Here is a 24,537-nt window from a genome sequence, read left to right on the forward strand (position 1 = left end):
GATTATTTACACACACAAACATAGATAGATACTTTATTGATCCCCAAGGGGGAATTCAATTAACCCTATTACCTAACCCAAATGAATTATGCATGCAATTAATTAAATTAATTATTTAAAAACAAATGGATAGGTCCTGACTTCTAACCATACACACATATCACAAACCTGAACATACTGAGCTGTACCAACATATGGTACTGTGGATACCTGAGATTTGTTTGGATGCAGACAGGTCAGTCCCCCAGCAGTGAAATTACAAAACACATGGAGGGCATCGAAGGGGCAGCCCTGGTTGGGATCCATGTAGAAAAATCCTGTGAAAACAGGAAAACAGCAGATACAATGGATGACCAAACTGATTTATCATTTCCATCAGCAGAGTCAATCAGCAATGCAATAAAGTAGCACAGCAGACATGACTGACATGTGAGAGAAAGTGGAATAGAACATTATGTCCCTGTGTATATCTGGGTGTGACTGTATTTAGAGATAAGCGGGAATATTATGACTTTGCAGTGTTTCACTATTTTGCATGGCTGCGTCAGTAGCTATCTGCTCCAGATTGCCAGGTTGCCACTAATCAGAGTCTGATTCAGTGTAGTCCACATGAGATGGGATGACCAACGCCATTTCCCATCAGCCTGGAAGGATACATAAACCCTAAATATTACCTTGAAGGTGAAGTCATGCTGTCTCTCCCTTCATTGTAAATAAACTCTGTTCCTGATTTTTCATACTATTGGTCTGACTGGGTCTCTATTTCATCTGCGGTATCAAAATTACCATCACATGTCAGGGGGAATCTGAATAACGCACAAGATGAATGAGAGATTTACAATGTCTTTTTTATTAAAAGAACCTGGATCAGTCTTTGGACTTTGGGTAAAACCACAGAAAGTGCTTCCTCACCATCCTCCAGGTGGGGATGCATGAGGCCCAACTCTTTGCATGTGGCTGCAGGGTTCTCTTTAGTGCCCAGGGGCCAGCTGAACTCCTCCTGCTCCCCTTGGTCATGCTGGGTCCTCCTTGCCATTGTCTGGACCGCCGAGATTGTGACACAAATTAATGAATTAATTAAGACAAAACCATGGGATAAAATAAAGTTTAAATATATGCACAGCCTGCTATAGATAGAAACAATCAGTTACCTACAGCCCATACATCATGTGATGCATTTGTGGTGTGGTCCCACTAACCTATCCCCACACACCAAACTTATTTTAAATCTTATACCAACATTTTGTGATCCTCTTCTATCGTAGAGGCCTGGAATGCGCTGCAATGTTCTGCCACCAGGGGAGCCTGGTTTCCCCTGCACAAAGCACATCATTTATATTTAAAGGGACACCAGGCAAGCCTGATGCTTTTCCTCTTCGTCCGGCTCTGCCATTATACACACGTTTGCAACAATCTCTAGTGTTTCGTTAGCCTGCCTTCATTCGCCCCGTAATGAGTCATTTAACCATAACCGACTTACGAAGATGATTAATTAACGAAAACGTTGCCTGGTGTCCCTTTAAAAGGAATCAATCAGGGTAGCCATACTGAATATTACCAGGAGATGGACAGCTGCATTTACATAGAACATATGAATCGGGGCAGCAATTCTGAGCATTACAAAACCAAGAGATGAACAAGAATGAATACGAGATATTTTTTTACATTTTTCTAATTAATTTTGCATTGCAAATTGATTCATAGAGTACTATACAGCCCAATAAATAATACATGTTAATAGAGAACTGAACGTACTGGAGGTCCTTGGGGACCTGTCACTCCTTTGGCTCCGGGCATTCCTTGAAACCCTTTTATTCCCTGCGAAACAAAGTACTCACTGTATCCAAAAAACAATCAGACATTGGATGAATTCTTGGTTCAAAATGACTAATTGATTGATTCAAGAAAGATGAACTGTACCTTTATCCCAAACAGGCCCTGGGAAATGACAAAGATAAATGCTCAATGGATTGCAATCGATGGTAAATCCATCACTCATTATTTTGTTAAAATAAAACTTACTGGAAGACCAGGAAACCCCCTGGGTCCAGGAGGACCACGTGGGCCTATATCACCCTGTAAGGACATAAACATATATGATTAAATAATCACATATCATGGTTATTATGTTGAAACTTCAAACATTCAAACCATAACTTACCTGTATGCCTTTAGGTCCACTTCGGCCTTTGAGACCAGGATGACCTTGTTTCCCCTGGTGGACAGAGGAAATATTTTGAAAATCAGACTTGAATGACTCTTTTAGACACCTTTTGTGTCATGCTGTATCATACACATTACTCACTGATGAATTTGCAAATGGGAAAATATAACTCATGCAATAATTTGTAGACAGAAAATGTTCACTCATGAAATTGGTATACCTTAATATGCCCAACTTTCTATTACAGTGGATCCACACTATATATATATTCATACAAATGTACAGACCAAAAGCTTGGACACACCTTCTCATTCAATGCGTTTCCTTTATTTTCATGACTATTTACATTGTAAATTCATCAAAACTATTAATGAACACATAAGTATAAGTAAGTATATATACTCTTTTGATCCTGCAAGGGAAATTTGGTCTCTGCATTTATCCCAATCCGTGAATTAGTGAAACACACTCAGCACACAGTGAACACACAGTAAGGTGAAGCACACACTAATCCCGGCGCAGTGAGCTGCCTGCAACAACAGCAGCGCTCAGGGAGCAGTGAGGGATTAGGTGCCTTGCTCAAGGGCACTTCAGCCGTGCCTACTGGTCGGGGTCCGAACCGGCAACCCTCCGGTTACAAGTCCGAAGCGCTAACCAGTAGGCCATGGCTGCCCCAAATTGGAATTATGTACTTACCAAAAAAGTGTGAACTAACTGAAAACATGTCTTATATTGTAGTTCATTCAAAGTTGCTAATATTTTTACATTTAATACCATATTCAGCAAGCCATAACTTGACAAATATTCCAGGAAAACAAACCTACTTTCCTCCCTGGTGGTCCTTCTGGTCCTGTGAGTCCTCTGATACCATTCTCTCCCTAGGAAAAACAAAAGAGGTTCACCTCATTCAAACCATGTTCTCCAATGCAAATAATGCTAGTCCCATAAAAAACACCACTGTAGAAAGTAGGCAAATACCCTCTCTCCTGACTGGCCCATTCTTCCTTTAAGGCCTTGAAGCCCTGGAAAACCCTGAACAAACAATCAAAACATGTGAAATATTTAATAACAGAATATAAATGTAACCATGAGTTACAGTCAAGGCAATTCTGGTGATTAGAGGTAACTAAAATAGTATTAGTCATTATATAACAAACACAACTATACCTTTGGTCCAACTGGGCCAGGTGGACCATTGGTTCCTCTGGATCCTGGTGCACCCTAAAATGTGTATTATAAAGATGGTATTTTCAAAACAAACCATTTTCCAGTTTTGGTTCTCGAAACCATGGACTATAGACTGAAATGTTCTAATGTCATAAGTGATGCAAGGTAAAATACTATGTATTTGCGTGAATAACAGAAAGTAATATCTTTTGACATATTCTATAAGCTTCAAGTGAATAGTGTAAATAAGTTCACCCTTGATCCAGTTTTGCCAGCTAATCCACTCTCTCCGGGTACTCCTGGACGACCCTGAAACATGAATTTAAATTACCACTATGATAATGCACATCATGAACCCGCGACCCGCATGATATATTAGAGACTGAGAATAACAAAAAATTACTCACGGTTCTACCAGCATGACCTGGCCTGCCCGGCATTCCTCTGAAACCATTGTGACCCTGTCATTGAATGATGAGATCTTAAGAATGAGCTTTTGGATGAACACATTGAATAACCCCATTAATATTTCCATTAATGGGTTGGTAGCCTCTCTCTCTCTCTATCTTTCTGTGGTAGACAGTAAGATCTACTAGACTTTTAAAATAAAAACACAGTAGCTTGAAATTAAATCCTTACTGGGTCGCCTGGGTTTCCTTGAACACCAAGCAGTCCATCCAGTCCCCCAACACCCTAAAGAGTGTGTTCCAAAAATGAAATGGAGTTAAATGCAAAAAAAAAAAACAGAAACATAATAGTTTGCAACTGCAATAGTCAGGATACTTGCTGGCTCTCCGCGTCTTCCAACACCACCTCTCTTTCCCTTTGGGCCAGGACCACCCTGGAGGAGAGATAAAAAAAAAAAAACATTAAATATCTTGCAAGTGACACTGATCTCTTTAACAGTGTTCAAAGAACATTTCATAAGACCTGCAGTTATGGCAGTGAAATCCATTCATTTTCTGAATGGATTCATTTTTGTCTTTTCCATGATTGACAGTTCATAGATGAAATGATGGGCTGTATTGTAATAATGCAATATTAGGGTAAAATTGACACAGCTTTGGATTTGTTTCCAATCACAATTAGTGCTTACTTTATCAGGCTAGAGAGTGAAAAGCTTGTTTTGACAGGCTGAGTTGTTTCTCTCATGACATCTGGCAACACAGTTTAACACATCATGCATTGTGCTAACAGCTTCATACAAAATCCCAAATGTAGCAAAATCAGCCAAAACACACCCGAATAGGGCGGTATGTGCAAGAATAGCTCCAGTGTTTATATATTTTCCCAATCAGAAACTTCACTCACTGGTTTTCCCTGAGCACCTTTGTTCCCCATCAGTCCTGCACTTCCAGGACTTCCCTAAATGTAAATAACAATAACAGTCACCAAAGAACACCATACAAAAACATAATACAAACGAAATGCACACCAGGTCTGATTCCTTCTGCAGTTGAAGGTTCTGCCTAACAGGTGAAGAATGACGCAAAGTAATGACGTTGATCAGATCCAACAAATAACCCAATATTAAGAAGTAGCCTTTAAGACCATATATCGTTGCTGCTTTTTGCTAAGACTAATGTAGCTCACTAAAGGTCCTGAAAGCCAATCATTATATTCAATAGATACAGGTATGCTCGAACACAGCTGAATTCAACCTCATCTTGAGTAAAGGGTAACAGATACGTACAGGGGTGTAGTGGTAAAATAAGAGGTGGGTAAACTATGAATTCTGTGATCACGGTGAAGTGGACTGCGCCATGCAGTATTAGATTTTTAAAAAAGGCATTCAGAATATGTTTGTTGATGGTGGAGGTTATTGTCCAATGTTTCTAACAATACCAGTGGTAAATGGTTCCTAGAGTGTTGGCGAGTGCACATATTGTGAATGTGGATAATACAGTGTGATTTTTGAATGTTAAAAGTTGCAATTGGTGAATAAACTCTTTTGAGAGGTGGATAAACTCTAATAAGAGGTGGATAAACTCTATTTCTGAAATTTCAGAGGTGGATAAACTGTGTTTACTTGCGTTTAGCCTCCACTACATCCCTGGATACGTACAGATGTATAGATTACGTAAACCCCTAACTATCATATTTCTTTTACACTCACCTTTGGCCCTCGCTTCCCTTTGTTTCCTGTTTCTCCAGGTGGGCCAACAGGTCCTGGCCGACCCCTCGCACCTACAGAGCCAGTGAGACCTCTGCGGCCTACCTTCCCCTGAGAAGAAATACTCAGTGTCAGCAACACAGATCGTAACAATTACAAATGGAGCAGTCGTGACCTACTGGTTAGGGCTTCGGGCTTGGAACCGGAGGGTTGCCAGTTCGATCCCCGACCAGTGGGAACGGCTGAATTGCCCTTGAGAAAGGCACCTAACCCCTAACTGCTCCCCGAGTGCCGCTGTAACAAGGCAGCTCACTGCTCCAGATTAGTGTATGCTTCACCTCACTGTGTGCTCTGTGTGTTCACTAATTCACAGATGGGATAAATGCAGAGACCAAATTCCTAAGTATACTTGGCCTAGAAACCTGATTTACATTTACCTTTTCTACATTTTGCCATGATGGTAGCTCACAAATAATTTGAGAACAGCCCTATTAGTACAAGAGTTGTGCAAGATGAACCTTACCATTTTGCCTATTGTCCCAAGTTCACCTTTCTTTCCATTGATTCCATTAATGCCCTAATGAGTAAACATATAAAAGAGAAGTATTTCTGAGACCCTGGGCTGTGATATTACTTACTAAAACAGCATAGTAAACTGCCAGGTAACTTACAATCTGACCAGTATGACCACGCATCCCAGGACTTCCTCTCTCCCCAGGATCTCCCTGTTGTCAGTAACAAAAACACCAACATAGAAAAGCAGAACAAGATCATTTTTGTAATGTAAGAATTTCAGGAGACTTATTCAACTGATGTCAGAGTCATCTTCAAAGTATTTATGAATTGTAAACAACCGACCTTGAGTCCTCGAGAGCCAGTTCTCCCAGCAGGCCCTGCTTTTCCTAGTGCACCCTAAAACACAGGGACAGTAGACTATATGCCCACAAGCTTGACTAGTCCTACCAATTGAAGTCATGGCAATCGTTGACGTAAGAACATAAAAATGTATAGATGCTCACAATTATTCCCTTTGGTCCAACTGGTCCTGGGGGTCCAAGTCTTCCAGGTTCCCCCTACAGAATCAACAGAATCTTTTCATTTAAAAACTCTACAAAGGTAGAGTGTTTTCAGGTTTCCATTAGCTTGAGCAATGGCCATTAAGTGTCCCTGCCCCAAATATCCTGTCTCTATGTTAGATGGTCTCCAACTTGATTGAGGTTGTACTCACCCTAAGACCTGCTAGGCCTCTCTCTCCTTTAGTCCCTCCTGGTCCAATGTCTCCACCAGGGCCGTAGCTTCCTGTCAGGCCTGACCGACCTCTGAGTCCAGCCTGACCCTGCATGTGTACATCAAATGGCATTTCTAAACCAATGTTTTGTATCAATAATTCAATATGACTTATAAAGCAGAGCCTTTATTGACCTGTACAGTTCCATAAAATGTTTCTTAATCCCCAAAATGTACAAATAGATGCTCTCTCTATGTATTTTAGTAAACAAAAACAACCAGAACCTGTAAAGTTAATTGATTAATTGATAATTGATCGGTTAATTGATGATAAAATAAATGTGCTGACCTTTTGTCCTGTAGGGCCTTGTCTTCCTATTTGCCCAGGAGAACCACTCTTTCCCTGGGACACAACAGAAGCACAATTGTCATCATTCACAACATTTTTGCTTCTGTAACAATGTTTTGCTTTGTCTGTCAAATACACAAGTATGTGCTGTGCTGGTTTCAAATCTCAAATCTATATTGATATATCTAGCAGAAACAAACTAAAGTGTGTATCCAACAGACCAGCAAAGATTTTAATTGCTGTATGCAATTAAACTGACGCATTAACTTTAAAATGTTACACACTTCCTTTCCTGGTTGACCTTTTGGTCCAGATGGTCCCTGGTTGCCTCGCTCTCCTTGGACCCCCTTGACGCCCCTTTCACCAACAAGCCCAGGTTTTCCCTTCTCACCCTACAAAAACACAACAGGGTTCAGGAACAGAGCATAGATCATTCACTCTTATTAATGATACAATTCTGAACTATTATATTTAAATGACAGTTATGTGGTTATGTGTATGATCAGCGTAATATCGTATTTACTCACTATGGAGCCTTTTGGGCCAGGTGAGCCTATAGGCCCTCTTGTGCCAGCTGGGCCCTGGAGCAAAACAACACTCATCCATTTCTTAACACACAAACACAATCAATACAGAACTGACCAATTGGAAATAGTTAACCAAAATCTGTGCAGGTTTGGACATCACTTCATCAGTGATATAGTATGTAGATAAAACTCCATCTGACGGGTTTTCCAAAGTAATAATCAGTACAGTATAATGAATCTACCTCCTCACCATCGACACCAGCAGCTCCCTGTCCACCCAGCTGTCCAGCCAATCCCTGGATGAACACAAACCATGAGGACTTCAGAACTATGCTAACACAACATGCATTTCTCTTCATACCATTACAGTCAGTAGTAAAAGACAGAGCTGAAGGATAAAAATTTGGCCTTTTGTCTGAAGTTTAGGTACCTACCTTCTCGCCTTTTACACCTCGAGATCCAACAGGTCCTGGGAGGCCATCTTTACCCTGAATTATAGAATTTACAATGCAGTGATGTAAACATCAATCCCTTTAACTGTATCCAATGTACTGGGCAGTTTTGTTGGCTTGAACCAATAGAAATTGAGACTAATCGATAACCTACTGGGTAGCCTGTGACACCAGGAGGCCCAACCGCTCCTGGAAATCCAGCATCACCTGTAGGTCCTTGAAGGCCCATCGCACCCCATGGTCCTATATTCCCTTGTATACCCTATATAAAACAGCGATACCATTTTTTGTTTTGTGGACAGAGACAGAAAGTGCAGACATGCTAAGATGTTACTAGGCAGGAGTCAAAACAAACAAGTTGATAATATCATTTAACAGCAGCCATGTACATGTAGCCAAGTCACAAGTTGGCTGAAGTTTAACTAAAACAATTTCTCTACTTTATCATCTTTCATCGACTTGATCTTTAATACATACTGTTCCAGCCAGGGAAAGTACAAACACACTAGGCAGGAGTTACTTGGGCTCTGCAAGGATTTGCAAAACGCAAACTAGTGTTGGGTCTAATATCATAAGTGTACTCAGGGGTAATGCCAACCTGGGGCAGGGATCACACTAGCTATAAAACGGATGCACTGTCATTCAACAAAGATGTTTTAAACCAAACTATTCAGGATACTTTCCAATACTTAAGGTCAGTCTCAAATAAAAACATAATTACAACTGGAGCACAATGTGTTCACTCCCTGGTTTATGTGGTTACAGACGAAAAGTATGCTTACAGCAGGTCCTGGATACCCTTTAGCTCCTGGTGGTCCTTGAAGCCCCTGTAAAATAAGGTCAGTAATATCAAGGAGTTGATATTCTTAACAGTTGAAATTTGCATTAATGTGTGTGGTTACCAATGGACCCTTTCAAGAGAGTTCCATTATCAGCATCATAGTTGGCCCCACAAGACTTCCTTTTTAACATTCCATATGTTATCTTAATGTAGAGGAAGTAGATTGGGGCCCAAATAGAACGTTCAAGCATTGTTTTTGTTTTTATTGATGAAAGGGTCTATACACATCAAACATACGTACAGAACTCCCAGGGTTTCCCTTTTGACCTTCCTTCCCTCTGTCCCCCTATGAAAAGAAGACAATAACGGTTGTTAGTTTTGCAATCAAATGCAATATCCAGTATTCTAATTTGTAGAGAGCTGATATTATAGATATACTTTCTGTTATATCCTCTATCAAATTTCCAGACAGGTTAGCGGTTCTGAATGAATTCAGGAGGTGTGCCTATATCCAGAAATAGAAAACATCCTAGCAGTTTTCACTGGGATTGCAGTTCAGAAAGGTGCTGTAGAGGAGAGCTTGTCTTGCCAATTATGGACAACCAGTATTGAATCACTCATATGTTGGTAACTACAAAGTAAGAGTGCCTCCATTTGGAATTTCAACATGGCTGCAGTGGAGTACAACTTCTGTCATTTGGGAGTTACCTACGTAGGTAACTAAGCAGTTTACTTTGTTTGATTTGTCAAATAAGTTTGATTTGTTTTATTTCCACAAATGTGATCCCAGTATTCAAGACTTATGGATGAATGTCTCTCAGAAGGATACTCATTAGCTACAGTACATCTCCACAGATATCCAACTGCAGGAAATGTTGTCCAACAGCTGTGTTGGACTTTACCAGATTAACACCTAGCCCTAACCAGTTTTTACAATCAGTGGGCATGTTCTTATAAAGATGTACTCCAGCCATTGAATAACCCCTAAAAACTAATCTTAGTTTCCAAAAGATACATGTTCATAAAATCTTCTCATATCCCTTCATGGCCTCTACGCATTTCTACTCCCTTTGCGTCATGAGGGCTGTATTCTGGTTACTCGACAACAGGTCCTGACTTGATTGGTATAGAAACCAATGTCTGTACTGGAAATTTAGACCTAGAAAACAATCTAAAGGTTGGGCCCAGGCTGATAACACCAGAATTCTCCTATAATAAATATTGTGTATTCACTTGCTGTACATACCTTAGGCCCTGGATGGCCAGGTGGACCAACTGGCCCTGGTTTTCCTCTTAGACCCTGAGAAACACAAAGACACACAAACTGAACAAACATATTGTTATACACTGTTTGGTCTTGTGGTCACTCTTTGTGGGTCATAATAAAGGTTCATATACCTTCTCTACTTGTTGCTCCTTGGTTTGGTGGAGTTTTATCTATCCCATCCTGCTCTTTGATTTCATGAGATCTTGTTACCCACCTTGACCCCTGGTCTTCCAGGTGGACCCACAGCTCCCCTAATTCCTGGTTCCCCCTTTGAATGGAAAATATGTTAGATGTTACAAGTGAATCATCATGTATCATGACCATGCACTTTCACCATACTGTGTGCTGGTGAATGTACTTGGTATTTCTTATTTTCTTAATCAGTCACAAGACATGACATGTCAAGTTTCATTGATGTAAGAGATGACAGCAGACACATTCAGATTGCCCCATGAGCTAAATGACTGATGACCCTGCCCTTCCTGTTGATCTTGACATTACGGAGCTGTGACACTGTGGTGGCCCTGAGATCAGTGCATTTAAAGAGACAGTGCGCAGTCTTATCCGAACTAGCAAGATAACATAGCTAGCTAACAACCAAAATACTTGCTAGGGAAACATCAACTTAACAGCTGACATATAACAGCTAATAATAGTTGACTAGCTTGCTTACTGATTTATTTTGGTGATAAATTTGTTAATGTCATTAACTGCTAGACATACTTACATTTTGGCCAACAGGACCTTGAATTCCAGGGAGACCTGGCTTTCCCATCATTCCCTAATAAAAAAAAAAAGATAATCTATGTGAGACAGTGGCCTGTTGATACTTTATCATATTCCCATTGCTTTCTCAATCACTGTGACACTCCATTACTTTTGTATGATCTGACAAGTATATACATTTAATTACATATAATTTTCTAACCATGGTAATTGATCATTTCAGAAAAATGCTACCTTTTCTCCCCATGGTCCAGTGTCTCCATCTTGTCCTGGCAGACCTATAGGTCCCTGCAAATCAGAGGGGTTTGTGAATAACATGTGAAATTATGAGGTGACCAAGAAGCCATCTTAGATCTGTCAGCTTGGTGTGTAACAGTTGGTATTCAATGTATGGTTCATTTTCATATTGGGTGTCTTAACTTTGTCTCTTAACAAAGAAGAATACAGTATGACTATCCTTGCGTAAAAAGATAGCATGCAAATTCATTATGCCAGTACTGTCTTGTTTGTAGAACTACTGTACTTCTCTCTGCCACATATCAACTAATTTCTCAACTTGCAGGAAAACACAAGGATATACTGTATATAAAAGAACCTTACAGGTGGTCCATGGGTTCCATCAACTCCACGGTTACCAGAAAGACCTTGAAGTCCCTATAAATAGACAAAATATGTAAGACCATCAGTAATCCAATTATGGAAAATACCAAAAAGAACATATCCATTTACTGGCTTTGGAGCCATCCAGAGAGACATTTGTTTCAATCAGAATCTCTTCATGGCTGATGGCAATGGGAACCATTTATCATTGTGTCAGTGATCTGTTGCGATTTGGAAGCAGACAATATTAAACTAATCCATACAGATGACAGACCTTAGATCTTATTGTCATTCAGCTGAGCTGGATGTCTTTAGACTCCAGATAGGATACAACTACCCTCTCAATGGGTAAAGTGGCATCATCTTTTTGGAGCTAGGCCCATCTTTATAAGAATAACAATGCAGTGGCGACTAGGTCTGTAGTAGAATGCTCTGCATTATAACAAGTATTATTCTGAGCACTGTGTAGCAGATGTGAATGTGCAGATCGTAAAATAAATCTAATTTAGTGGAGACACACAGATGAAACTCACCTTATGTCCTTTTATGCCAGTGCCTCCTGGGACTCCTGGTCTTCCCTGTTGATAAAAAAAGCAATACACTCAGGCTGGTCACCAGCATAACCATCTTACACCATCTTATCCCACATGACAGGTTGGTCACACCAGCATGACCAGCTTCCTCATGGTCACACCAGCACCTAGTGGCCCAACCAGCTACACCAGCAAAGACCAGCAAGAGCTGGATATAAAATCCCAGCAAAGACCAGCTAAAACTAGTTACTAGCATAAGCTGGTTTCTAGCTGTTTTTTTTTCCAGCGGGGAAGTACTGTATGTTAAGGACATTTGAAGATTTGGATGTTTGAGCTCTTTGAAACAGCAGGCAGGATATATTATATCGGCAATGGCAATACAGAATGACACTGAGTAAAAAGCTGATGTACACAGGAACCTTAATACCGGGCTCTCCTTCAGGACCTCCCTCTCCTGATTTGCCCATCTCGCCCTGGGGACAACAGGAAGATATTACAACAGTCACTTTAAATAACCAACACTTTCAGAGGAAAAAATAAATCCATATCTAGATAGCTGTTGTTATAATTCTCTATTTATAAACAAATTTAGTGCTTGACTTACCATCGGCCCCGGCAACCCAGGAAATCCACTAAGGCCAATACGACCCTTTGTAAATTGAAGAAATATATAATTTTAAAATGTCTGGAATACGCTGTACACAAAAAGCACTCATTGCCAGCAGCATCTATCTGCTACTGAAGAATGCCACTCAGAATGAAGATATCTGTCAGGGAAATGAGTTTGTGCCAAAAAAGTGTCAGGCTTGTCAATCACCTTGTCTCCCCGAGGGCCAGGAATGCCTACACCGCCAGCGGGGCCTCTGTCTCCCTACAATGAGATAGGATCATGTTTCTGAGTGAAGTAAAATGAAGATATGCACAGTTTTTATTTGTGTTTTATTATTACGGTGTGAGAGTTTAGAGTTTTTTTTTTCAGTCAGGTTACCTTTGTCCCATCTTTTCCCTGTTTACCTTGGTCTCCCAAGATGCCATCATGCCCCTGATGAAGACAAGAAACATAAACAAATCTCAAGAGTCTATAGTGGCAATAACAGTCGTTCATGGTTTAAAATTTGAAGGTCATAAAACTCCTAACAGCATAAGTAATATCCACATAGATGAAAAGCTGTCTATTGATGCTGTCATATATATGCTGGGAAATCAAAATAGCCTCATAGTAAGCTCTCTACAAAATTACATTAATTATGTCCAACTCACTGGTGGACCTGGTAATCCAGGTAGGCCTACTGGTCCCATTGCTCCAAGAAGACCAGACGAACCCCCTCTGCCTTTGAAACCTCTTCTTCCTGTAGGACCAGTAGGTCCCTGACCAAGACCAGAACAATCAAACATGAGATAATAACAAAAATAAAAATAATAATAATAATAATAATAAATTTATTTTGCTCTTTTCTATACACTCAAAGACGCTTTACAGTTTTATACATAGGTACAAACAAACCGACAAGGTATAGGTATATAGGCAAGGTTACATAATCAGAGAAAAGAAAACAAACAGGTGCATGGACAAAGCGGAGGACAAATGTTGAGATATAAGTTGTATGTGTATATTGATGACTTGTTGTTATGTGTCTGCAAAGTAAATAAATACGAATGGTGAAAATTTCTGTCTATATTCTGTGTGATCTCGCCCCCCATCCCTACAACAGGCTCACTTTGTCTCCTTTTGGGCCGATGTCACCTTTCTCACCCTTCTCAGCTTTGAGTCCCTGTTAGAAAAGAACAGATGTGGACAAAACAGAGATTCTTGTTTCAGTTCCTTGGAGGACCCTGAGAAGTGAAACTGTTTGAAGGACTAACCTTTCATTTCAAGTGAGTGAGTTTTTTTGATGACTGTTTTGACCCATTTTAGAGAGCTTTGTTTTAACTGCAATGGTGAAAACATTTTCACATATCTGGTAATTGCAACTATTCACTTTTCAAATCTTCTATGTTTCTTTCTGTGCCTATGCCTCATGAGTACCTCAAAGCCAAAGTCTGAAAACTCAACATGTTTCAAGATAAAAATTTAAAAATTGCTTTAAGTAATCTTACTGGATCACCTGAGGGTCCACATTTTCCTGGTTTTCCTTCTGCACCCTACAATCAGTAAAATCAAATTATGATTATTAGCTATGATTGATAGCCTTGAACACCTTGGTTGTGTATTTGTTGTTTGTTAAAACAACACTTCTCTGAGCACTTGCGCACTCCTCTTCAGTCAAACATCTCCTAAACATTACATACAGTACTCACATTGGGTCCAGGAAGGCCAGGCCCACCAATAGCTCCTTCAATTCCTGGATCTCCCTGTTTAAAATGATCAGACAGCATTGTATAAGCATACAGGAGTTGAGAGAGTACACAAGTTTATGTGAATACGCAGGGATGGACTGAGACACATTTGTAATAGGAATATCTTACTGGATCCCCTTTAGGTCCTGGAGGCCCATCTGATCCTGGTTTCCCCTAATAATACGTACATGAGAAAGGATTCAATAAACAAACCATTCATTTGATCGTATTTATTGGCTTATCTCAGTGGACTCAGTGGATACTGTGAGCATATGAACGTATGTGTGTGTGTGTGTGTGTGTGTGTGTCTGGGTATATGTACTACAAGTCTAAAGTTCTGGCAACAACCCAAGTTGCTCTACAATATCAAAAAACAGTGAGAAGCAGTAGCAGTAATCAAAGGTTAAATTGATCAAATATAAAACAAATCAAATAATATATTCTCTCGGCTACACACATAAATCTGCAAGGACATTGTGATATCCTACACACTACCAAAAGCCACCACTAGAGGGTATTTCTAAGTCCAGTCCATAGCATTCATTTCCCACCTGTGGTCCACGAACCCCTGGAAATCCCATCATTCCACCTGGACCTGGCTCACCCTGTCATGTAATGAAAGATAAACGGCAATTAAGAGTATCCTTACACTAAAAAACTAAATACCAATATGAAAAATTCTTTCTAACTGATTTGTTCCTCATGCACTGTAGCCTGTGGGCAGCCGTGGCCCACTGGTTAGCACTCTGGACTTGTGACCGGAGGGTTGCCGGTTTGAGCCCCGACCAGTGGGCCGCGGCTGAAGTGCCCTTGAGCAAGGCACCTAACCCCTCACAGCTCCCCGAGCGCCGCCGTTGTAGCAGGCAGCTCACTGCGCCGGGATTAGTGTGTGCTTCACCTCACTGTGTGTTCACTGTGTGCTGAGTGTGTTTCACTAATTCACCGATTGGGTTAAATGCAGAGACCAAATTTCCCTCACGGGATCAAAAATATACTATACTAGCCTTCTTTTGATGAAGTGCAGCAATCAAATTTCAATGCAGATGACATTTATACACCCATTTTAATCCAGAGAGCAAAACATTTATTCCAATTTGTTAGCAATACACATTAAACTACTTTTGGTCAAGCACAGAAACCAAATCTTGATATTTACATACATATAATACACCCATTTCAGCCAAAGACCCAAATAAACACCAAATTACTAGGAAGCACATTAAGACTTCAAGAAATAGCTCACAGGTTTTCCAGGAGGTCCCTTAAGGCCAGGTTCACCAGGCTGACCCTTTTAAGAGAAGTACACAATAAAAAGCCACTTAGTGATGGCACTCCACAGCTATTGTGCACTAACATTTTAAAACTTAATTGAATCTTACTGGGGGTCCATTGATTCCAATGACTCCCTTTATCCCTCGAGGCCCCATGTGTCCCTAGAAACGGAGGTGAAAGGTCACTGACACAGCCGGTCTTCAATGTGTTTAAAAGAGAGTTTTTGAAAGGAATCGTTAAACGTACGGGCGGTCCTGGTGATCCTGGGAAACCTGATCCGCCGGGCTCTCCCTGGACAAAAGGAAATACTTTGTGAAGGCTTTGGACAACACAAGGAACACAATTTCATGCGCTGATAATGTGCAGAAGGGACAGGCAATTCCCAGCAACACCATGCTATGAGGCCAAGTACTGTTAGTATACAGTACCAATGAATCAGCATAGTAGACTAAAATAATCGGTTACACTTTACTTGACAGTATCGACATAAGAGTGACATGACACTGTCATGAACGTGTCATAAACAAGTCATAAACGTTTATGACATAACGCTTCTGTCATTAAGTCTCATTTTCACATCTCATCTCACTCTCTTTTTGTCATAACAAGTTAGGGTTAGGTTTAGGGTTGGAGTTAGGGTTGGGGTTAGGGTTCATGTGTCATGACAGTGTCATGTGTTCATGACAGTGTCATGTCACTCTTCTGTCGATACTGTCAAGTACCGTGTTACGAAATAATCTTTTTAAAGGGACCTTTTTAAAGAGAGCGCTGAAACTCACAGGAGGCCCACGTGGTCCGAGAAATCCAATTGGTCCTCTGGGCCCACGCATCCCCTACAAACCACAGCAAAGCTGAGCACAGAATTCAACAGGTACTATCTAAGATAGTGTCCTAACACTACAATACCTCTAAAATATTAGCTTACTTTAGACATATTTCAAATATCATGTTTCTTCAGAAATAGGAAGGAATATCCGCACACTAGCTCCCCTTCTTTTTGTTTATTCCGACTTGATTTTAAGGCTTGAAACATCACTTTAATAAACAAAAAGAAGGGGAGCTTGTGTGCGTATATTTCTTCCTATTTTTTACGATATCACTTTTTTTATCCAGCATCTACTTTTGGATGTGCGCACGTTACGTTAGTTTGAATATCATGTTTCTAAAATTACAAATAGTTCTCAATCACAACATATAAATAGTCAAATGGTTGATGATTTATATGACCATCTTTTATAATCCAGAAGTAGCTACAGGCTACTCACATTGTACCCTGTGATGCCAATGAAGCCCTTCTCTCCTTTAGTCCCCTATGAAAGCACAACAAAACAACTTTGAAAGGAGATAAAGGAGAACCATAAGACACAGTAAGGCAGAAAGGGCAGAACGACATAAGCCCATAAGCCTGAGCATATCACACCTTCTCCCCTTTTCTTCCTCTGTTCCCCTGTGGCCCTGGTTCACCTTGATAACCCTGAGAGAGAAAAACACAATCTACTTTAGAAAGGCAAATGATAGAATTGCGTTTATCACATTGCTATGGTCTCTCTTCCCAGCTCCCTAGTAACAAATCTGCCAGACACATTCGCATCTACATTTTCATGTTTCCTCTGTAACAACAAGACTTGATGTAGAGCTTCTCCGAAATGTCAGTTTAAAGTGGACGCGACCTTTCAGCTTTGAGTTAGAGATCCCCATCTTTATTTTTCTGGGGCTTGGCTTGCTATTGACCTTTTGGTTGGGTTGCAAGAGACAGATATAGAGGATGAAATAATCCACAAGGAAATCCATGGCCATTCTTACCCACTCACCCAGCTCCCCCTTGGTGCCTCGCTCTCCTCCATAACCCTGCGGCCCCTGAGGAGAGAGGCAGACGGAGAGGATGATATTTGAAAGGATAGAAGCACTTTGCGAAAGGACCGTTAACCTCACATTAATGCTTCTGAAGGGTATTGTTGTGACTTTTATGAAAATATCTGCATCAGTGGAACAATATTCAGAAAATCTGGCTTTAGATTAACAAATACATAAACAACTCTCCTCCAATTTGCAATATTAACACACCTTTGAGACAGTACCGTATTTTCCGAACTATAAGTCGCACCAGTCAAAAAATGTGTCATGAAGGGAAAAACATATATATAAATATATATATGTTGCACCTGAATCGCAGGACCAGCCAAACTATGAAAAAAAGTGCAACTTATAGTCCGGAAAATACGGTATGTACACCGCCTTACACAGTGCATAGCTTGCATTTCTAAATATCCAAACATGCTGTTATTGACCACCACAGGGATCTCACCTCTTCCCCAGGTGGGCCAGGTAGGCCATCAGGTGCATCTTTCCCAGGTGTTCCTTCCTGTCCATGTCTTCCCGGAGGACCAGGCATCCCTACAGGCCCGATCCTCCCCTAAAATGGAAAAAAAGGAAATGGGTGGTTTTAAGATTTTGATCACTGTTCATAAAACCACTGTTATGTGTTTTGTGACTAATTCCTGCAATACATTGCTGAACCACTGCACCACAAAACTCAGTTTATGATGATGCGTGCACATCATAAATAACAACTATTGTTATTTTGCTCACATCATTGAATTACGTTTTTTGTTGTCTGTTAACATATTGTATCTATCTCCTCTACTATCTCAGTGATACGCTCACACACAGTTCTTCTGGATTTGCTCAGTCACCACCAGACTGATCTCTAGCCAGAGGAGGGATGACCCGTGTCTGCCATGGGAGACCACTGGCACGGCGGACACGGCCATCTGTCTCTCAGTGGGCCACCACGTGCACTATCAGTATGAACAATCAGGCATGACTGCACCTCTCATTGGCATGCATACGGGAATGCACAAGCTGCAGAGAGAGGCAGTGGAGTTTGGACTCCAAATGGACAGCACTCCTGACAACACTCCTGCTGTCACGGTTTCATAGAGAAAATCACCACACCATTCACTATATTCAATATATTTAGCCAAAATATATTGTCGTATTCTTGAGTGCTTGGATTCAAATTTAGATGAGTATTTAGATGAGTACTACTTGAGATATTAGGCATGGCATTTTAGTAGTATAAATACTAGGCCTGTCAAAAGAACGGATTCATTTTGATTAATTAATTTGAGAAAAAATAACTGATTAAAAAAATTAGCGATTAATCGATTCTGTATGATCTTTGACCCCGAGCCGTTCTAGTCAGTAAAAATTAGACAGTAAAATGAAGGAGAGAGAAGAAAACGTGCTGCCTGGATCATTGATTGGAACATTTACTTTTAAAAAACGGCCTGATGGTGTTGATAAAAATAAAGTGTTGAAAATAAAGTCCTCTGCAATGTCTGCAGCAAGGAAATTGCATATCACCAAATCAAATTGCAGAATTCATCAACTCTGTAGTCGCACATCAATGCAAAGAAATAAGTGTTGACATTGAGGGGAGTGTTAATTTATTTAATTGTGTCCCCTTATATCTGTGGCCTGAAATGCCTTGTATGTGAAAAAAAAACTTCTTCCCGAAGCACTTTTGAATTTATTTCCTCAGCATATCAGGTCATATCATAGATTATTATGGCCATTATTTATATAACAGTGAAAATAATAATAAAAGAGTTTTTGAACTTTAGTGTCACTAATGCTGATTATTCAATGATTCATTTGAATTTAAATATTTAAAATACTTTCACAGCAAAAATATGTGCGATTAATTTAGATTAATTAATCACAGAGTATGTAATTAATTAGATTATTTTTTTTAATCGATTGACAGCCCTAATAAATACCATACCATATTGGTTCTGTAATTCTGTAAAGCAGTTCGTCCCATTTTAAATCACATCCACCTATATCTCCCTTATTGTTTGTATGTTTCAATCTCACTTATTGGATGACACTGTATTCATCTACATCTTCCTGAATCACAAAGTGAGTTTTTTTTTTTTACAGCAGTGGCAGGTTTAAAATGAACAATAATACAGACATTTAGCATTCCACGTTTCCAAATTAAAATGAGTCATAAGCTGGGGAACAGTATAGCAAAAAATACAGCTGAAAGTGTACGGTACATGTTAGCAATGGATGAACAGCCTTGTAACAACTAAGCACATAGAGGCTAAGTGGCCATGAGAACAGGCACAACAGACATTGAGAAGAAAATGATTAGAGAGGACAGTTGGCAGCAGATGAGAAGATGGCAACCGGCACTTGTATGCTGCAGAGTTTGCAGAGGTAAAATATGAGAAGAGGGGGCCATTGTGAAGCTGATATTAATGGTAAGGCAGGCTTTCGGGTGAGACTTTTATAACACCAGTGAAAAGCGGATATTTTAACATTGATACAAATATTTAGCAATAAAAATCTAACTCCATCATTTTACTAGCCTGGAGATTCCAGACGCAAATCTGAAAGATTAAGGGTCTGGCTTTGAATAATGTAATGGCCCAACTGACTGGTGCATGCAATCATCACTGCCCCTGGCCCGCTTTTATATCAAATACATTTAATTACGATAACACTACGCTTTTAACCCGACTAACAACATGGTAAACATGTTTACAATTTTGACTGACTGATTCTGTTTTTAGCAGACTTGGACAGTTTAAAATTGGATAACATCAGTAAGACTTGTTGTAAGTGTTGCTATGAGTAGATGTCATCTAGTTTTTTAGCCCTTTAGGCCCAGTGTGTTCCACCAACGAGGAACAACAGATGAGAAAAATATTCAAATACACCGATGTGATTGGTGCCCCACAATACAAGGGACATAAGTAATCATTACTCATCATAAGAGCATCATTACGCATTGCCAGAGTGACTCGCTGAGCAAATTCAAATTGTGTGAGAACTCTGGATTTCCAGGGTATCATTTTACTTGGACTGCAAGAATAAGCAGCTCACCATTGTCTCCATCTGTAATAAGCAGCTCTCCATTGTTTGTCAGATAGTTCATATCATATAGTTTATATCACAACAATACGGCATGGTGAGACAGAGGCATGAGTTCATCTCCATGAGCTATCACGTGCTGAGGGGAGGCAATGACTCAGGGGTATTTAAGTGTCCAATATTTTGTTGCTTATTGTAAAAGAAATCCCTTTCTTTGATTGTATTTTCCTTTACATGCTTGAGAGGACAACTAAAATGAGATACCTACGATTTTTCCGGTGTCTCCTTTTCTTCCCTGCTTCCCAGGAATCCCAGGTGGTCCCTGCATCAAAAGGAAAAGAAATCACATGGATACATACAATTTGTGGCATTTTCACACAGATCATAAACTCCTCTGCATTACATTATATCTTAAAAAAATACAATTATATGTAGTCCTCAAAATGATGTGAAGGACTAAATTATTACGCACACCATGGGAATCCATGAACCCAGATGACCTTGAAAGGAGTAAGGGACCAGGGAGTAAATTCATTGTTCACAACCTGTAATCAATATTTCATGTGCACCTACCAAGGGCCCGGGATCTCCAGGGGGGCCAATGGGGCCTGGGGGGCCCTTCTGTCTCTGCAGAGGAGAGAAAACTGATATTAAAAAGCTATTAATATCTTTGTCTAATATGACTATTAAAAAGTCAACATCCCAGCTGACGGCTTCTTACACTGTTGAATGTCATGCTACATGAAGTGTATGTAAGAACACAGAAAATATCAGAATCTGCAAAAGGAAATAATATTACGTTTCACAAGCTAATATATTCACACACAATGGCAGATACCTACTATTGGTTTAAACAGGTGAAGTGATCTCAGTTATCATATCAGTGTGAGACTAGCAACTAAACATTTACCATCTGGTAACATATTTAGATTTGTCCACAGTTGCCAGTAACATCTCTGAGGAACCAAAACCATTTCATAACCATATTCTGCAACCCAACCACTGGTTTTCAAATGATTAAAAACCAGTTGGAAATACTTACCGGCCAAGACGACACAAGCTTTTTATAAAACTTCGTTTTCTGTAGGTAGAAAGAATGACACTGAACAATTAACACTTTGCAATATACATGACTGTATGAAGGGTTCAGATGCAAAAGCCTCTAAATGCCACCTATGTCAAAAATTAGATAAAGATGGTGGGGGATGCTCTCCACACATAGTATACGCTAATCAAATAATTTAACTTCTAAACCCACTGAATACCACTCTCTTCCTGGTCTGAAATATCGATTTATAGGCAAAAACCTATAGGAGCCTGAATTTAAATGCTCATTTAAAAGAAAAGTGGTCAGACGGATTTAGAGGGTTTTGCATCTGAACTCTTCGTATGTATAATGTAAAGTGTTCCTTTACATCAGTAAAGTGAGAAGAGAAACAGATCTATAGATGGCCTCACCTTGAACATGATCCACTCCTCCTCCGAGGTTCTCCATACAATTATGGCAGGCATCCCTGGAGGCCCAATAGGTCCCCTGTATCCAGTGCGTCCGGTTCGACCCATTGGCCCTGCGTAACCCTGCCGAAAAAAACACAAGAGAGTAAGTATTGAGGCATGACAAAGCAGTGAGTGAACTGTCCTGAGATTACCAGAGTTATGGCAAAAGGCAATGTAGTAATTTAGTAGCAATGGTGCAAACAGCAATGATTACTCCTATTTGAGATTTAGAATTACGCATTTGTCATTAACTTGGAATCTTTAAATGTCTGAATCTGTTATTGAACTGATGTGTTGTGCATGATTCTCCTTGCATCTGTAGCTCAAGATTTTCTTGGTAATTGTTCCATGTTTAATAACTGAACTATCCTGGTTGGGACGCGTTTCCCAAAACCAACTAAATTAGCAACATTTTCCCATTGCCAACCAAGTAAGCTGCTAACAGGTTAGCAACTATGGTTTTGGGAAACGCACCTGGGTGAACCCAAACGAACGTGTTAGTTAACCTGAATTTGCTCTGCAGGTCAGTCTGGAAAGGATCCCATTGACGCCCGTTTCTGGATCATTAAAAAACCCAGGGTCTCATCACAAATGCTTATTCAGCATGGAGTGGGCTTTATATGACGACAGATAGAGCTGTGCATTTAACACAACCAATGGCTGCAGCTATATATTTTTTGGAACTTATTGGAGTAAACAACTGCATTTAATGAACAATTAAAAAACAATTTTAATGTGTTTGCTGCACTTCTGAAACAATTTTGTAAGAGTTTAATGCACCAGTTTTAATTTAATTTCACTGCTGGTCCCTGGAAGTTTAAGGGAAGTTCAGAAACCTGGATCCTTTCTAGAGAGACATGTAGAGCAAATTCAAATTTGCTAACAGGTTCATCTGGGTTCACCCAGGCTAGTTGATAACTGTCATGAACTGTCATATCTAATCAAATGGACATTAATATAAACAAATCTTACTTTATCGCCTTTGGGTCCACGTGGTCCTGGCAAACCAGGTTGGCCTTGATGCCCCTAACAAAATAATAATGCAGCACCATGCAATCAGTTACTTACCATAGCTTCAATCTCTCTAGCCAAGGAAAAAGTTAAATATGCATTTGCCTTAGAAATGTACTGTGTGCTCAGGGATGGATCACTGCATGGGCCTACCGGGCCCAGGCCCAGGGGCCCAAGGGGTCAGGGGGCCCTGAAGCCCAAGCCTTTGCATGGAATCATTGCCTCAATATCAACAAATCAGGATGTAGGCTATGAATCTGATTGAATTTAGTATTGGCCATCCCCAAAATGCACCAGAACACAGGAAATCAAATCAAACAAATTAAAAAAATTCTGGGGAGGACCCCCAACCCCCTCCCACATATATGACAATTAGTGGAGGGCCCTTAATACATTTGGGCCCAGGGGCCCGGAAGTTCATAATCCGCCCATGTGTGTGCTATTTTGTTTATAAGAAAATAGAATATATCCAGGTTTGTACACATTATCCTGAATATATGTTGATGTACGATCATGAATTGATGAATCAATGAATCACAAAATCCTCCATGGTGATAGTTGTATCCATTTTCTGTATAATGTGGTAATTAAGAATTAATTTATATACAGGACATACTGTAATTATACTAAGTGAACCACGGCTTGGTGATATGGGGTGTAAATTTAGGGTTAATGTAAAAATATGAAAATGTCCATGTCCATGCTAATGCAATGATCCTGGCCCAGCACATTGCAGTAGCCTGAGAGAACCAGAAGAGGGTGTGTGAGTCTCATTTTTCCACCCAACACCTCCCTCCCTCCCTCCCTTTCCTCCCTGCTTCAGGAGTCTCTTCTCCCATCCCCATCCCCTCCCCTTCTCCCAATATCATTTGTCTCCCTGTGCCACACATGGGTCTGTATTCCATTTTTTAAAGCCTGAGTGGTAGATGTAAATGACCAGCCTCCTCCTCCCCTCTCCAGGCCTTAATCGAATCAGCTCAGCGCAAACTCAATTTGCCATGAGGACCCTTAGAAGCAAAAGGCTGTCCATGCCCTGACCAACTTGTGTGGCTGCCAGGGCTGGACACTAAGCTCTAGACAATGAGTCTCATCATTCTCTATCAAATGGGCAGACTTGTATTTTGCCGGGTTTTAATTAGGCATGATAAGAAGTCATGAGTAGCTATAATGAAAATAAAACTGAGGACAAAAGAGTGCTTGTCCTAATTACTGAATCCAAAGATTCAATGAATGTGTGATGGCTCAGTCACATGACTTCAGGTGTTGGATAGGTAATGAATTAATGGATTAAACATCAATATGGCATCTATTTCCTGCCTCCGGGAGGAGAATCTATGTGAGTTCCTTCATTATTTGAATAATGTGATTATGAAATGGCTACTAGATTTCTCACAGATTTCAAATGTCAGATATCTTTCCTAAATTACACTTAAAAACAATGAACACATATTTGCATGAGACCCCCAAGAGAGCCCTGCCTATGGGCAGATTGCTTACCCTCTGCCCTCTTGGCCCCATTCCGATGTGCTGGCTTTTGTGGGGAGAGTTGGCTCTCGGTGGATGAGGGGCTGAATTTCAGAATAAAAAAAAACAAGGGGTCTGATCATGCTTATTTCTGCATATCCAGAGG

The 24,537-nt window shown here is 40.2% G+C and overlaps 1 protein-coding gene across 1 annotated transcript in view; it reads right to left on the minus strand.

Moving 5' to 3' along the window:
• Window positions 1-24,537, minus strand: part of si:dkey-21p1.3 (collagen alpha-1(I) chain) — a 33,294-nt gene that overhangs the window by 1,565 nt on the left and 7,192 nt on the right. Inside the window, exons 4-62 of the mRNA XM_048253288.1 lie at window positions 24,405-24,475; window positions 22,869-22,922; window positions 21,858-21,977; window positions 21,442-21,480; window positions 20,973-21,026; window positions 20,668-20,721; window positions 17,821-17,928; window positions 17,319-17,372; window positions 16,936-16,989; window positions 16,781-16,825; window positions 16,295-16,348; window positions 15,762-15,806; window positions 15,623-15,676; window positions 15,487-15,531; window positions 14,795-14,848; window positions 14,373-14,417; window positions 14,205-14,258; window positions 14,004-14,048; window positions 13,625-13,678; window positions 13,167-13,274; window positions 12,895-12,948; window positions 12,724-12,777; window positions 12,511-12,555; window positions 12,326-12,379; window positions 11,907-11,951; window positions 11,374-11,427; window positions 11,008-11,061; window positions 10,775-10,828; window positions 10,262-10,315; window positions 10,027-10,080; window positions 9,082-9,126; window positions 8,782-8,826; window positions 8,154-8,261; window positions 7,982-8,035; window positions 7,790-7,843; window positions 7,548-7,601; window positions 7,305-7,412; window positions 7,021-7,074; window positions 6,673-6,780; window positions 6,464-6,517; window positions 6,303-6,356; window positions 6,116-6,169; window positions 5,968-6,021; window positions 5,448-5,555; window positions 4,643-4,696; window positions 4,119-4,172; window positions 3,971-4,024; window positions 3,739-3,792; window positions 3,587-3,640; window positions 3,332-3,385; window positions 3,143-3,196; window positions 2,989-3,042; window positions 2,162-2,215; window positions 2,023-2,076; window positions 1,921-1,938; window positions 1,756-1,818; window positions 1,241-1,315; window positions 913-1,039; window positions 211-317 (exon numbers count right to left, since the gene is read on the minus strand). Of these exons, the coding sequence (XP_048109245.1) occupies window positions 211-317; window positions 913-1,039; window positions 1,241-1,315; window positions 1,756-1,818; window positions 1,921-1,938; window positions 2,023-2,076; window positions 2,162-2,215; window positions 2,989-3,042; window positions 3,143-3,196; window positions 3,332-3,385; window positions 3,587-3,640; window positions 3,739-3,792; window positions 3,971-4,024; window positions 4,119-4,172; window positions 4,643-4,696; window positions 5,448-5,555; window positions 5,968-6,021; window positions 6,116-6,169; window positions 6,303-6,356; window positions 6,464-6,517; window positions 6,673-6,780; window positions 7,021-7,074; window positions 7,305-7,412; window positions 7,548-7,601; window positions 7,790-7,843; window positions 7,982-8,035; window positions 8,154-8,261; window positions 8,782-8,826; window positions 9,082-9,126; window positions 10,027-10,080; window positions 10,262-10,315; window positions 10,775-10,828; window positions 11,008-11,061; window positions 11,374-11,427; window positions 11,907-11,951; window positions 12,326-12,379; window positions 12,511-12,555; window positions 12,724-12,777; window positions 12,895-12,948; window positions 13,167-13,274; window positions 13,625-13,678; window positions 14,004-14,048; window positions 14,205-14,258; window positions 14,373-14,417; window positions 14,795-14,848; window positions 15,487-15,531; window positions 15,623-15,676; window positions 15,762-15,806; window positions 16,295-16,348; window positions 16,781-16,825; window positions 16,936-16,989; window positions 17,319-17,372; window positions 17,821-17,928; window positions 20,668-20,721; window positions 20,973-21,026; window positions 21,442-21,480; window positions 21,858-21,977; window positions 22,869-22,922; window positions 24,405-24,475 (3,617 nt within the window). The remainder of the gene's footprint in view (window positions 1-210; window positions 318-912; window positions 1,040-1,240; window positions 1,316-1,755; window positions 1,819-1,920; window positions 1,939-2,022; window positions 2,077-2,161; window positions 2,216-2,988; window positions 3,043-3,142; window positions 3,197-3,331; window positions 3,386-3,586; window positions 3,641-3,738; window positions 3,793-3,970; window positions 4,025-4,118; window positions 4,173-4,642; window positions 4,697-5,447; window positions 5,556-5,967; window positions 6,022-6,115; window positions 6,170-6,302; window positions 6,357-6,463; window positions 6,518-6,672; window positions 6,781-7,020; window positions 7,075-7,304; window positions 7,413-7,547; window positions 7,602-7,789; window positions 7,844-7,981; window positions 8,036-8,153; window positions 8,262-8,781; window positions 8,827-9,081; window positions 9,127-10,026; window positions 10,081-10,261; window positions 10,316-10,774; window positions 10,829-11,007; window positions 11,062-11,373; window positions 11,428-11,906; window positions 11,952-12,325; window positions 12,380-12,510; window positions 12,556-12,723; window positions 12,778-12,894; window positions 12,949-13,166; window positions 13,275-13,624; window positions 13,679-14,003; window positions 14,049-14,204; window positions 14,259-14,372; window positions 14,418-14,794; window positions 14,849-15,486; window positions 15,532-15,622; window positions 15,677-15,761; window positions 15,807-16,294; window positions 16,349-16,780; window positions 16,826-16,935; window positions 16,990-17,318; window positions 17,373-17,820; window positions 17,929-20,667; window positions 20,722-20,972; window positions 21,027-21,441; window positions 21,481-21,857; window positions 21,978-22,868; window positions 22,923-24,404; window positions 24,476-24,537) is intronic.

Source organism: Alosa alosa, chromosome 9 (genome assembly GCF_017589495.1).
Source record: "Alosa alosa isolate M-15738 ecotype Scorff River chromosome 9, AALO_Geno_1.1, whole genome shotgun sequence".
Taxonomy (NCBI): domain Eukaryota; kingdom Metazoa; phylum Chordata; class Actinopteri; order Clupeiformes; family Clupeidae; genus Alosa; species Alosa alosa.